The sequence below is a fragment of the Harpegnathos saltator genome, unplaced genomic scaffold (genome assembly GCF_003227715.2).
Source record: "Harpegnathos saltator strain DR-91 unplaced genomic scaffold, Hsal_v8.6 scaffold791, whole genome shotgun sequence".
In the NCBI taxonomy this organism is placed as follows: Eukaryota; Metazoa; Arthropoda; class Insecta; order Hymenoptera; family Formicidae; genus Harpegnathos; species Harpegnathos saltator.
Window position 1 is genome coordinate 110,424 of NW_020230639.1, and position 14,577 is coordinate 125,000.

The following is a 14,577-nucleotide window of genomic DNA, read 5'->3' on the forward strand; positions in this document are numbered from 1 at the left end:
CCCAGTCACGTTGTTCCCCCTCGAAACATTGGCGAGCGCGAGTTTTCTCGATCAATGGCGGTCCCGTCATTCGGAAGGGCCGAGGAAGGGTGCTGGTTTTTGGGACAGTCTGGCCTTCGTGTGTTCACGTGTAGACTCATCTAAAATCGCGTGTTCGTTCTTCGTGTGATACTCCGAGACTCCGACGACGACTCTGGCGTCACTCTCTTCTCTGATCGACTGAAATTGCGTTGCCTTCTGGACGAGGTACGTGGTAATTGGATCCAAGAACGTGTCCAAGAACGTGTTTCCGAGTCGATTCCCAATTCTTGAAATCAGTGATGGATTCGGAAGACTCCTTTTCGCAAACAGCGCAATTTATTTTCACTTGTACGTGCGTGCGCAATTTTGACACTATTAGACACATTAAAATGACGAAAAGCAGCCGAAAGAAAGTCGAGTACGGAACTTTGTATACCAAGTCTTGGTACCCTGAAGTCTGAAAATTTGCCACTTCGGGGGAGGAGGGGTTAATTTATCGATTTCTTTGGATTCCATCGCCGTTTATCATAGTTCGCGCGGATCCTTGACCTTTCGGTGGCGGCTACGTCTTGTGAGGCTTCACGGTAATCCCGCTTTAAAGTTTTCCGTCAGTTTGCGGCGCGCAGAAAGCGACCAGATGGGAATGAAGCCTCCGGATTCAGAAATCGGAATTTCGCACGAGTGTGTCCAGCGAGTGTGCGATTTACTCTTCACATTCGCCGAAATTATAATGACTCCAGATCGCAGCTCGCTGCGCGATGGGTTCTCATTGATCGTCGAGAAGCTCGACGGATTTTTTCGCTCGTCGACGTTATGTAAACGCTTCTCTTACCCTTCTTGCATGGAACGTCATTATTACGTAAAAAGTATGCGCGTGCTCGAAATGCACACAGTCAACACGCGACTTGGATCTTTTACACGAATAACATATTTTTACCGGTTTCCGTGTGCAGGATCTCAGCAGTCGCACTTTTCCTACGAGTCAGGGAGACGTAAGAAACAAAAGGGAAGAGTTATTCTATTTTCGTCGTTTGCACGGAAAAAACTCACTTTGGATAAACAATTTTCTATTGTCTGGAGGGAGAACAAACATTTATTATTAACTTATTCTTAAGAAACTTTCAATTGTGTCGAAGTGTCGCATGTAAGAAGATAGAGGTACTGACTTCTGTGCGTGCTGGGGTATGTGCTGGACTTCCTAGCACCATTCGAAATCAGTACTACTCTTCTTAGCATTCAGCAATTTGTCGGAGGAAGGAAGGAGGAACTTTAATGTTTAATACTTTCTCGTATTAAACGCGTGGAATGATCTTATATACCAGGAATCGGGAAATCGAGCGGAAGTTGATTCCAATGCGTGAAAATAATATAACGTTTCCTTTAATTCTTCTCGTATGTCTCGTATATATCCTTTCGTTTATCTTTACAGCTTCGACTCTTCGACCGATATAAAGACGCAATTATATACTATTTATATTAATGCAATGCTGTATCTGTCTTATTAAATTACACAATCATCTCACCAGCTCTCTCTCTCTCTCTCTCTCTCTCTCTCTCTCTCTCTCTCTCTCTCTCTCTCTCTCGTCTCATTCACGAAGATTCCTCGGTAATGATTGTTATAATGTGTGTTATAGAATCGTACGTCTATGTAAATATCGTTACGTACATATATGTATACATAGTATAAACTTATTAAACTTATCAAGCTTTGCGAGGAAGTGTGAAGTATCATAATAAATAATTTTATATTCGTACGCAACTTTCGGGACTATATAATAATGACTGGCGATGACGTCGTATAGTATACTTATATACAATATCAAATTTACGCCTACGGTACACTCACCGTACAAGATACAGCGCGCAGACCAGTCTTCCTGATGCCTTCTTGCATGCGTGTTTCTGACGAAAAAGCGACGACAACGAGCATCGAGTTGAAAAGCGAGAAGATCAAGGACACTTGATACCCTCCTTGCGCAACGTACGGCGGTACATGTCAATTAAAGCAAAATGTCTACGAAGGAGGGAAAAAGCACACAAGTCTATATAATATTGTCAATTTTACAGGGAGAAACATCTTTGCAGAATATAGAGGATGAAAAGAGAAGGAGAGATAAGTCAATTTGGATCGAACTCATGGAAATACCAAGTTCTTACTTGAATTAATTTGATGTTATTTATTTAAAGACCAATTTGAGAGTCCAGGAAAACAACATTTAAACCGGACACAGCTTGACATTCTTTCTCTTCTTTGACTTTCATCTTGTATTCTTTTTCCCAGCGTGTACTTTCAACGATATATTGACGAGTCCGCTACAACGTGACTTTGCTTTACGAACTCGACCAGAAATCGATGCAACAAATCCGCAATTGCTGACCCCAGAGAGACCTCCGTTCGTCTGATAACTCAGTTCAAAATTCTCAATGTTTCTCTATTCTCTGTTCTGGCTTCTGGCTCGATGCGACTCGTTCAAAATACGGGCGCGTATTCTCGGTTATCTCTTATCGATAATGACTTATCACTAGTGCGTAATTAACAAGCGAGACTGGAACGTTTTCACCCGAACGGGTTGCGACGAGCGTCGAGCGACAAACGAAGACGAGAATAACGACGACGATGACGACGACGACAAGATTCCTGGCGAGTCTGCCGGGTGGTTAGGTGGATTCCTTGCTTCGACTGGTCGCCTGAAGCCTCGTCCAGGTTTCACCGAGCGCTTTCGCGAAGTGAGCGTCAACTGTGCAAAGAACGCGTGAGGACAACTCATCCAAGACCAGGATCTCCAAACTGCAGCGCTTTTGCTCTATTCTCCGCATGCTTAGATGACGGATACCAATTTTCAACGTTTATGTATGTCGTACTTACCGCTCAGGACAGTCTCTTTGTCGGTGGTAGTCGCGTTGAAGACGGCCGCGTACTCCTCCAGGCCCAAAGACCGCTTGAAATGCTCGTCGATTGCTGGGTCGCTATCTGCATCTACGTTTCTGATGCCGGTCCTTCGCCCTCCTGCAGCCGCCGCAGTCGGGGTCGCCGTTGGGGTAGGCGTCACAGCCGTGTCTTCCATCGTAGTGCCTGGAGAGACATCGAAAATCGGAAAGGATGATTGAGAGAATAATATTAAAACGTTAAATACGTTAAATTATGTAAGTTAAATTATTTTTGTCTTTTGTAATCTGCAAATATTTCAAAAAGGAGCCTACATATAATTTGTTGATATATTAACATACACATTAAAATATATATCGAGTAGAGAGAGATACATGTATAAATTATATCATATGTATTACATCGATATATTTTGTCGATAATTTTTGTCATTTAAATATAAATGATGTATTATTTCTCTAATAACACAAAATAATAAAACAAAATCTACCCCTACAGTAAATATTCATCGTCGTCACGATTTAGGAAATTTAGGTGCCCGTCATCGCGTTAATTCCGTCCATGACTAATGCGAGGATTTATGTTTCAGGAAAGCCTGTAAACACGTAGGAATACCGCGGCATTGTTGGGATTAACCGTATTTCTATTGAAAGTAGCATCTGCATCTGCACCCTGGTGCAGCGCGGTGCATTGTCATCGAACGTACCCCTGAAAGACCGCGGACAATGGGGTCTCGGGACACGACGCCTAACAACTCGACCGTCGGGTCGACAACCGTTGTTAGATAGGGTTCGGTAAAAAATGCTAAAATTATCGGGCAAAACTGGAAGGCTTCGGTTTTATTGGTATAAAATTTATTCTACATCTTTCCTAGTAGTCTCTGTCGAATTGTAAGTAGTTCTCCTAACGAAAGATCGACATTATCATTTTGGAATTTTGGAATTCTTTACATGAACGTATCGCTGGATAGATTTCTCAATTAAGATTTCATTAACGCAAATTATATTTCAAATTCAACGAAGAAGAATTTATTGATATTTCTCGCAGTATATTTGTGAGTCGCACATCAAGTTGACAATTGAGATTTCGTCTTAATTTTCGCCTCGTCTTAGATGACCAAATTCAAGGTCCGCTCTTTTATCTTGTATCACGTCTCTTGGAATTTTACAATCCAGCATGAAAGCCTGAAGTTCACTCCCAACATTAATATTCCCCATCTTCCACTGCTCGAAAATGTTCGAATCTAACATGAAATTTTTACGTTTTTTTGTTTAGCTTGAAACTTTCCGATCTCTCCGACATCCTGAGTGCTTACCGGCTTGCGGAGTGGTGGGAACGATCACACTTGGTCTGCTGTGGTGCACACGTGCCGCCGACATATCCAGCGCTTCGCTCTGGATCGGGTCTCTCCTGCGTTCCTTGCGCCACGCGCTGCTCGGTTTCCGATGTAGATTCGTCGTCTTTGGTCTCCCCTCTGCAACACACAACAATGCTACAAATGACACTGTGAACGAAGAGACAAAATTTATACGTTGTGTCACAGCCTTAACTGACGACGTTATAATTAACCCTTTAACGCCTGATTTTTTTTATAAGTGTTTTAAATAAAATTTGAATTTTTTTTAACTGAGACTATAAGTAGTGATAACCAAAAAAATATCAGAATTTCATACTGATTTTTTTTTATCGTTCGTTTTTTGTTTATTGGTAAATATGATTTGGATCCTAAAACCATGTATGAAATGAGCAACCTATATAGAGAAAAATGAAGGATAATCTATACGACATAACTCTGATAGTCAACTTGACATTTTTGAGCTGAAACTTTACTATATTTGTGAGTGAAGTTTATCATTCAGAGCGTCAAGTTTACTATTTCAGAAGAATATCTTATAGATCATCATTTAGATAGTCAATCGTCCCTTCATTTTTCGCCGCAAAAAAAAAAAACTGTAGGTCACCAGGTTTCACGAAAATAGGTTGATTTCTTGATTTTTGTGCCTACCATATCGAATTCGCCATTTCGAATTTCTGTATTCTTTTATTTATTTTTAATTTCACATTTAATTTCACATTTTGCATCTGAGAAAGCTTCCAAATGTATAAAATTATAACAGATACCAATCTATTAATTTATAATGCACTTCTAGATGTCAGTAACAATGCTAACTATCGTCTACTTGGAATTTAACAAAACATGTTATCATTAAAATTAAGCTAAAAACAGACTAAACCGAATCTACATACAATGTATATACCATTTTTTAGAAGAAGAATTCACCTTTACAGTGGTGCAAAGAAAACGAATCTCCTCTTTTGACTAAGTTATGGATTCTTAAATGCGTTTCTGGTAACTATAGTTATCAGTAGGCGTTAAAGGGTTAAATTATATTTTGCACATAGTATGAGTGATCAGTGATGTAATCGTATATGCGAATAATATGTTTCCTTGGGAAAGCTCTCTTTCTCTGGACTTTTCTGAGAGAATTGTTTCACACGCGTCTCGGAGAAAGCGATTTTGTGACATGTGACATGTGATACTCTCGATTTTTATATTTCCGACGCGACGTGCCAGCTATATAACGGCCCAGCGGAATACCAGCGAGATAATTCGTAGCAGGAGGTTCTGTTCGCATCGTGAGATAACTCGCGGGGATGATATAGACAGAGGAGCAGAGGTGCGTGTTAGAACGCAGAAAAAGCGCCGGCACGTTTTTCCTCACGACGATACCCGACGTTTTTGTCGAGCAACGAGACGGAAGAATGTAACGCGCGTGGAACGCCGGCTGGCCGGCATTATTCCAAGTCGGGGGTCAAAGCGATGGCAAGGAGAAGGCAGAATGTGAGATACGAATTCCACGTATGTCCTTGCGAGCTGCGCTATCGACTGGAGTCTATGAAAACGCGACGGTCACCTATTTCCACGCGGCGAGATATCTAAAATTAGAAAACTATCCAACGCGACAACCCTTCGTCATGATCGGGAGACACCGAGGACGAGGAGAAGGAAGACGAGGTGGACGAAGGATGAAGGAGAGCGATAAAAACGGGTTCGGTTCCCAGGATGGGCAGGAAGTGCCTAATAGCCGTGAGAGGATCGTCAGGAAGACGGCGAAACTGGTTTAGAGACGCGTAGAGCAGGTAAAAGATGAATGGACCGCGCAGGAGGAGGAGGAGGATGATCGGGAGGGTTTCCTCGAGAGTCGATTAATTTCTCGATATGTCTCGTTGATAAGGACAACCGTATCCGTTGATAAGGACGAGCGTATATGACCTTCTTTTCCTTTATTATCACAGTCACGGAGCAGCTGCGACTGCCTGACGTTTCCGGCGGTCGGACGATCGCACACAGGAAGGCTCAGAATTCCTTTCGGTTCAAAGCTTAAAATTTTACGAAAGATACGCAAAGTAATCTCATACTCATTCGTGTATTTCTTGCCTGCCGCGGATGCGACACGGCAACGGGTGCGCTATCGTTACAAAAAGTGTCAATTGAAACATCAATCGTCAATTGATTTCTCCTGTATTTTTCTTATTTCTACATGCGATCTACCGTAAGATCGCACCCGATACATCGCGACGAGGGAATAGTTTTTAATCCGTCGCCGAAATCGACGGATTCCGATCCTAATTAATCTTCTACTGCGCTCTGCTGTGAAACATACCTTCCGGTTTGCGAGCCAATCGAAGGATATCGGCATTGAGCCACGGTTGCCAGAGACCTCGTCTCCTGGTCGAGATCTCCATGTTGTCGGGACTTCGGGAACATCAATCGCGAAAGTCAAAGCACGGAATCACCACCTCTCAGAGATCGGAGCGACTGTTTGCGTCGGGAATTTATTTTTTTATTGTCCTATGAAGGCACTGTGTTTCTGTTCCGGTCGAGAATTCAGTCTATCATCTCTCGTATTCGTCCCAGCTGCCTTCCATGAGATTACGGTAATTCATAGTCATTTTGCCGATAAGCTTTATCGTGAGTTCTCTCGGTGAGTTCAATTCTGGGCATAAACACATGGGCGACGCACAATTGTGACACGCGCGGCAGACAAACGCAATGACGTGCGCCTGTCAAATTCTAAGATCGAAGTTGACACTTTGACCGGGTGCAAAGCGAGTGGTCTTCATCAATGATGACGTTCGCTTTCGAAGGCAATCGTGCGCGCGCACCAAGTATTTCGGTATTTCGCGAGATCTCTTGGAAGACAAGTATCAGCGGTGCACCGTCGCGCTCTCTCACGAAAATCTTGATCGAAGCTTCCTCCTCAATGACACGACGTACGTCAATCATTTGGGTTGACGGTGCGAAGAATGAACGAACGATCACTGCTCGATCATCCTGTTCTCGAGAAAAAAAGAAGCGGACAACTCTCTCCGACAGCCGTCTCGCAATTTCTCGTCTCTTTCTCTCTTCCTCTCTTATCCTCGGTGATTTGCATTACTTCACGATCACACAGTACCACGGTATACTCCTGCGACAACCACCGGAACCGTCCACAGGTCGCGATTCACACACTCTTGAGATCCGCTCACGAGAGAGCGGAGTCGGGCTGACCGCGTTAACGATCACAAAGTCGGCAAGCGGCGCCAAAGTGATTGAGACAAGAAAGCCGGGAGAAACCGCAAACGGTGAAGAAAGAGACCGGCGAGCGAGGAAAACGGCGAATTCGACGGCGACGATGAGCTTCTCTCTCGCGAGACACGAACGATGGAAACGGCGAAAGATATGGAAAGCGGACCGAGAGAGTAATACGCGCATACACGCACAACAAGAGAAAAAGAGAGAGAGAGAGAGAGAGAGAGAAATGGCAACGACGGAGGTGCACAATCGAGAATCGCAATTGTGTGTATGCACACAATGCGCAGGAGGAGAAGGACGACGAGCGACGGCGACGTTGAAGCCGCGATCTTCAAAAAGCGCGTCTCAAAGGCGTCGTCGTGGTTTCGTGAATGCGCCTCTCACGACTGTCTTAAGATTCATTCATTCATCCGCCTCGGCTCATCGTCCGCCTCCCCCCTCCCCGTCTTCCACGTGGAGCCGACGGAGGTTGCCTTTTACACACGCACACCGCTTTGCGGCACACGTGCGCACACATCATGCGATATCTGCACGGACACGCCGCGGATTAAGTATGTATTTATAAGGTGGATACTAAGCGCACACGGCTCAAAGCCAACTCCTCGTCTCCTTTCTCGCTTTCTCCCTGTCTCGTCCTCCCGCTCTTTTTCGCAGGTAGACGGGATATATAGGGTGTGTCGAGATTAAAGGTGCAAATCCCTCGTAACCACTCGACGAGCCGATAAAATGATAAAAACGCCCGGCGAACGTGGCCGTCGACGTCTGCTGCTCTCGAGAGCGCTTTTCCAAGCGGGCGGACAAATGCAGAAACACGCGCCTGCCGATGCGACGTGATTATCCCGCGCCAGTAGTAATGCACGTACGCATGCGGGGGAAAACATGGGAGGAGAAAAACACGCGCGGTCGTATTCACGACGTGGCGAAATGAAACGCGCCGTCGTCGGAGCGCGCTCGTCGAGTGACTGAAATTCGCCGGATCGTTTGATGTATTCGTCGCTCGGAACGACGCGTATACGGAAGAGCGAAAGACGCTTCTTTGCGCGACCCTGTACATGCATGGATACGCCCGATGCACCCGGTGCATCGATGCGATGCACGCGCGAGTGCCTCGTCGGTGCGACTGATAGCGCGGCGAAATGTTTATTTTAACTTTTTCGATATTCATGTGCCGTGTATCGCACATCAAGTACCACTGACTCTCTCTCTCTCTCCCTCTCCACCTCCGCTCGAATGTTCTTGCATAAAAGATACTATTTCTTATCATGCCAATATCTTCCTCCTTTACCGTGCAGTACTTGATCGCATAAAATTCCTCGAAAAACATCTCAGACTATCTGATAAGCCGATAAGTGAAGATTAAACAGATAAAGCGAGAGTAAAAAATATCCCACAAAGACTAAACTATTATTAGCTTATTTCTATTAAGTGTTCGGACAAAAATTCTCAAGATATGATAGGCTATCGTGTCGCAACGCTTGTTCGTGTTTTCTTATACGAATTCTGATTAAAGTCGTTCCATCGGAATTGATTGTCCGAGGAAGGATTGCAAGTTGGCAAGTTGCGCGCGGTGTCGACGTTGTGCGAATTTTGCCTCGAGCAGCCGTAACATCGAAGGCCGAATTTGCGGTTTGTCCAAAGCGGAGCAGGAATGAAATGCGCGCGAGTGAAATGCATCGGAGCGCGGAGGACGTCGCGTGGAAGAAGAAAAATTCGAGATCAGCAAATGCATTCGCGCGACTCGCATGTAGCCGAACACGTGTACTCAATCCGCGCTACGTAGAATCGCGACTGTAAGCGATGACTACGCGGAAGCCGTTGTGACACCTCGAGCTAGCGAGCTCAAATAAGATTAGGGTTCGTTTAAGTACAATGTTTCGTAGCGATAATAGCGAGCCGATAATATCACTTTGCTGCGTTAAATTGTCAATTCGACGAAACGAAAACGACGAATGTCGTTGTATACCTTCAAGCTGGAAGGCAGAAAATTTAATCACAGATTACAACTGTCTTTTCATGAGACACTTTTATGGACAATTTTTTTTATAAACAAATTTAACGAGAAGTGATATGTACTGAATCAAATTATGATTTAAGACTTAAAAAAATTGGAGCTTGTCGTGAAGCTATGGTTGCCTGATGGTTGCTAATGCTTCGAACTTCTCCAGCTAAGGGCACATCTTTGAGAAACTGAAATTTTCGTAGCTGAAACGCACCCGTCCGCTTTCGAGCACGTTGTTTCAGCAATCGTGCAAAAGCGCTCGCGGATCAATCTGCGAGGAGGATTTCGTAAGACGCGAGTGGTTGAATGAATACAAAGCGAAGAATGCGATTGCTCATTGGCACGTGTGCGCGCGCGCGCGCGCGATCGATCCTGTGTAAAAAGACGATTGCGTGGATATCCCCGGCGGATTGTGGCGGTGTGTTATGATTGCGAATTTATGTCAGGTAATGGCACATTGCATTACGACTCGCGGCACCTGCGATAATAATAGCGATTCCTGTGGCAATCACAACCTGCAGCTTGCATACGAACGAGCCTGGTTAACACTTGCAAGCACGCGCACGAAATATAAAATGACTATTAGATGAATTATACGCGGAATGTCTGTGGAATGTCAAGCGGTCGTCGTGATTTCTGAATTCCTTGCATTCCACGCGTGCTCGATCGCATTACGTTTCATCGTCAAACTCTGTTCTCAATAGCGATATCGCATATCGTGTGATTCGAAATTCTTCTGGAGAACCAAAAGGAAAAAATCATGGAAGCTGTTGGGGAAAATAGTCCGCGAAGAACAGTTCAGATTTGAGAAATTATCACGGTATCACAGAAGATACGGAAAAGAACTTTAGTGAACAATGATATGACTCGATCAATTCAATTAAATCAACGATTGTTATTTTTTAACTTCAATTGTTTATTTTTCTTATTCTTCAAAGATATGCATGCTCGGTCGGATGTTTCGCTTCATGATAAGTATATCATATTCTAAAACAGTTAGAGAGAGAGAGAGAGAGAGAGAGAGAGAGAGAGAGAGAGAGAGAGAGAAAGAGAGAGAGAAAGAGACAATAGAATTTCTCTGAGGAGATTTTAATGTAAAAATTAAGATACATGAGAAGAATGTGGAATATGTTTAGGTGTTATCAGCGATAACTTAGCAGTAAGTGTTGGAATATATAACTCCAAAATTTTCACAAGACAATATGATCCTAAATGGAACGATACGCGTTCGTCTTTATGATTATGCATCGCAGGCACACAGAATTAATGCGAGACGGAACGAATTTCAAAGAGTCACCGTAACAACCGAGGATAGGTAGCTTGGAAAAGAGGACACGTCCTCGGGACGACTGCGCGTTCGATTATCCTTAAGATTCGCGCGAGTCGCGAGGAATTTCAATGGTATAAACTGACCTTGCACCATCGTCGCCGCTCTGGAGAGGACGTCCAAGGCACTCTCGACAGCGGACATATCCTCCCTCTTCTGCTAGTTCTCTCTGCTGAAACTTCTTCCTCCTGCCTTTCCCTATTCGTCTCTCGTCCTCCTCCTCCTCCTCCTCCTCTTCTTCCTTCCCTTTCTTTTTCTCTCCGCTGTTAGTCTCTTTTTCGCCACCCTCGCGTGAGGTTTGCGCACACCCTGAAGAGCGGCCTCCTCGTGCGTGCTTTTGCTACCTTTGTCGTCCTCGCGACAAGGATACGTCGTCCTTGGCCTGGCTGCGGTCCGTTGCCGCGAAAGGAAGCGCTCTATAGGAACAGAAGTCAAACTTTAACTGTTTGGGCCTTCCTCGCGGCCGAAGGCGGCGCAAATAAAGTAAAACGGGGATTAAAAAACGTGACATTGTCTGTGGAATGCGGACCCCTCACCGTCAAACCCCCCTCTCGCAGGCTTCCCGCCCCCACGACGCGGTTCAGAAGCCCCCTTCTTCCCCCTTGTTGCTCTCGCGAGGCCTCTTCTTGCGCCACGTATCTAGCGACAGGACCGACGCGTTCGCGTGAGCTATGTTATTACCGAATCAAATGCCAGTCGCTTTAAATAGATGCAGCATCGCTACAATACCGCAACAATCCTTAATAGCCTTTACGAGGAATTTAAAGCCGACTCTTCCTTCGAGAGGAATGCCGAGAAATCGGTAATTTTGAAGTTACAAACACAGGCTTGAACTAAACTGGCTTCTGTTTTTATTAAGCTTCAGAGATATAAATGAGTAAAATTATATATTATTTCTCGCTTGGTTTATGAAATCAACTTTGTCTAAAAAAAGAAAAGAAAAAAAAATCACATAATCTCTAAAGCTTTCAATATCAATATTTAAAAAGTCACAACGGATATATGACGATCTCTCTCTCTCTCTCTCTCTCTCTCTCTCTCTCTCTCTCTCTCTCTCTCTCTCTCTCTCTTTCTCCTTGTCTTTACTTTCTCTTTATTTTTGATCGAGAATCTATTGAACGTATTTATGAAATTTGTCAAAAAAGAAAAAAGGCGTTAACAAAGAAACGAGACTTAAAACGGTCGCTTTCCGTTCTCGCCGCGATAATAAAAAAAGAAAATTTTTTCGTATCAATGTGAGTTCGTTCGAACCCATCGCTACTTTTGTCGCGGCCTCTCTCATTCCTTCTCGTCCTCCTCGCGTGCTTTTCCCACCTCTCACAACACTACCGTACGCTCGACATCACGATTTCATCGTAACAATATAAACAACCTTCTGCCCATCTCCCTTCCGCACCACGCGCTTCTCTTTCCGGTATTTTGGCTTTTCCCTCGCTCGTTCGGGAGAGAAATTTTGGCAAATTTTGCGGTATGCAATGAATATGGAGCGATTTCATTTTCTCCTGTAAAGAATCTGACTGTTTTGCTCTCATTAATATTAATTTCGGGATATAATTTAGATCTCGCGACATTACCAGCAATTCACAACATGATAACGTAGAAAGAAAATAATAACACCTCGTAGGAATTTATAATTAGTCTCTTTTCTCTCTCTCTCTCTCTCTCTCTCTCTCACACACACACACATACACACACACACACACACACTTATTTAATATTTTTTCAATATTTTACTTTAATATTTTTAGCATGATTTAGAATCTGAAAATGATTTAACTAGTAAATAAACAATATGCTTGAAAGACGATTATACGCGTTATGATCGACTGAATATGGCAATAAAAGCAATGGCTCTTTTCTTTTATATTCATGAAATCTAATCTTCATATGACCTGCATCGACGTTTATTCATGTCGCTTTAATCTCTTCTTTTTACAAGAGTTACATAATAAAAATTCTTTCGATGAACGAGTGAGAAAACTAATTGGTTAATATCTAAGCAAGCAGAATAAAAAATTATCTCGAGGGCACACCGTTATTTCCGTTTCCTGCAAGAAATTATCATAAAGATATGAGAGAGTAAAACGAACCCGAAGAGAAGACTCGAAGAAAATTCCATATTTTAAAGTCATACTTTAAATGTTTGAAATTTTATTGTAATTATTTCTTTTTTAATCTTAATAAAACTCACGTTGCTTTAAAATTTGAAGAAATTCCAAATTACTTAAAATTTTAAGGGTATATATGTATAATGTTTTGAATTTTTTTGGAAATTAGAGATCTACGACTCGACGAGAGGAATCATTGATGTTACATTTTCCATTTATCTACGTTTATATATATTAGTCACCAGGGCGAATTCCTTTGATAATTTTTGCGTGCCTTTGCGGCACCGCCGCACTGTTTCCGTATCGTCATATTTGCCGAGTTACTCGTGTGATAAAGCTATCAGATAAAGAAGAGAGGATGTATCTGGTCACAAAGGCACGCCGTTCCTCGACCATACCCCTTCCTCTCGGTTTTACGAGTAGCACTACAGAGACTTTATGAATCACGCTTCGTCAACCGCGTGCTATTTAAACGAAAGGACGGCCCAAATAAAGTGTACCAATGCGATCGAAAGTCCCAGGCGATGTCATTACGCAGCTTGGCGAGCGAGTACGCCTTCGGTGTAAGAGCGTCGGAATTCGGACGCGTGACTCTTTTTTAGTATGCTATATACGTACGCGCAAAAAATTCTACTGTAATTTGCGCGGTGTTATTTTCTCACGTTCTTTTCCAGTTCATGATCTTTTCCTCTCCGCCCGCCGTCGTCTCGATCTTGTGTCTTAAAAAAGGGAACAATCGGATTCTTTCATCTACCGCTGCTTATGCAGAAAGTGGCGGTATTGAACTGTCACGGTCCACGTTTTTAATTCGATTACCGCGAGAATGTTAGATTGACTTTGATGTGTGTGTGTGTGTGTAGCCCACCAAAAGAGAACGGTGGATTTTCGCGCTTCCGACTAAAGCCCGTGTCACACTACGGATTGAAGATCAAGGATTGCGGATTGGAGATTAGATTTCGACGAATCAACGAACTTCGGTTTTGATTTGCTTTATTGCGATTGGTCAAATATCAATCTTCAATCCGCAATCCTTGATCTTCAATCCGTAGTGTGACACGGGCTTAACGCTGTGCACACGAGATCGAACTGCTCGATCGGCGGATTCCCACGCGATGCGTTATCTCGGGCAACGATTTCAATCGAGCACGTGCACAGGGTGTCCGAGAACTATCGAATGACATGGAAGCTAAATCAGAAGGAATGCCGGTCGTTTTCGGTGCCAAAGCGACAACAACCTTCGACTTATAAATAAATCGAGATTGAAGCGTTTTTTTAGGGGCTTCCTTAACTCTCAAGTTCGAGGGGCTCGGATAATATTTTACTCACAACGCCGTCTGAGCATGAGTAACTGTAAAATTGCTAATGTAAAATCTTGTCGGAAATCTGACACTTAAAACAAATGAAAATAAAAGAGACAAATTTATTTTCCGCTATTCCTAAAATTGGACAAAATCTCGAACATTGAACATCGAGCGATCTTCATGAAATTATTTTATGTTAAAAGGTACAGACTCCCGGGGGGAGGAGGGGGGGTGGTCTTCGGGGAAGAAAAGATCGACCACAACTTCGCCGTAGAATCTGTGCGTGACGCGTACGCCCTGTATATATACACGTACATATATATACGCACTGAATAGCACGTGGTATGCGGGCGATTAT

At 43.5% G+C, this 14,577-nt stretch overlaps 1 protein-coding gene across 4 annotated transcripts in view; it reads right to left on the minus strand.

Moving 5' to 3' along the window:
- Positions 1-1,405: 1,405 nt before the first annotated feature.
- LOC105189088 (transcription cofactor vestigial-like protein 4) overlaps positions 1,406-14,577 on the minus strand; it is a 15,810-nt gene continuing 2,638 nt past the window's right edge. For 3 of the 4 annotated variants that reach the window (XM_011150956.3, XM_011150958.3, XM_011150957.3), the window contains exons 2-5: positions 10,897-11,226; positions 4,224-4,382; positions 2,888-3,094; positions 1,406-2,759 (exon numbers count right to left, since the gene is read on the minus strand). In XM_011150956.3, the coding sequence (XP_011149258.1) occupies positions 2,680-2,759; positions 2,888-3,094; positions 4,224-4,382; positions 10,897-10,954 (504 nt within the window). In that variant the 5' untranslated portion in view covers positions 10,955-11,226 and the 3' untranslated portion in view covers positions 1,406-2,679. Of the gene's footprint in view, positions 2,760-2,887; positions 3,095-4,223; positions 4,383-6,573; positions 7,856-10,896; positions 11,227-14,577 lie in introns of those variants that run through there. The other variant, XM_011150955.3, reaches the window with a different exon arrangement.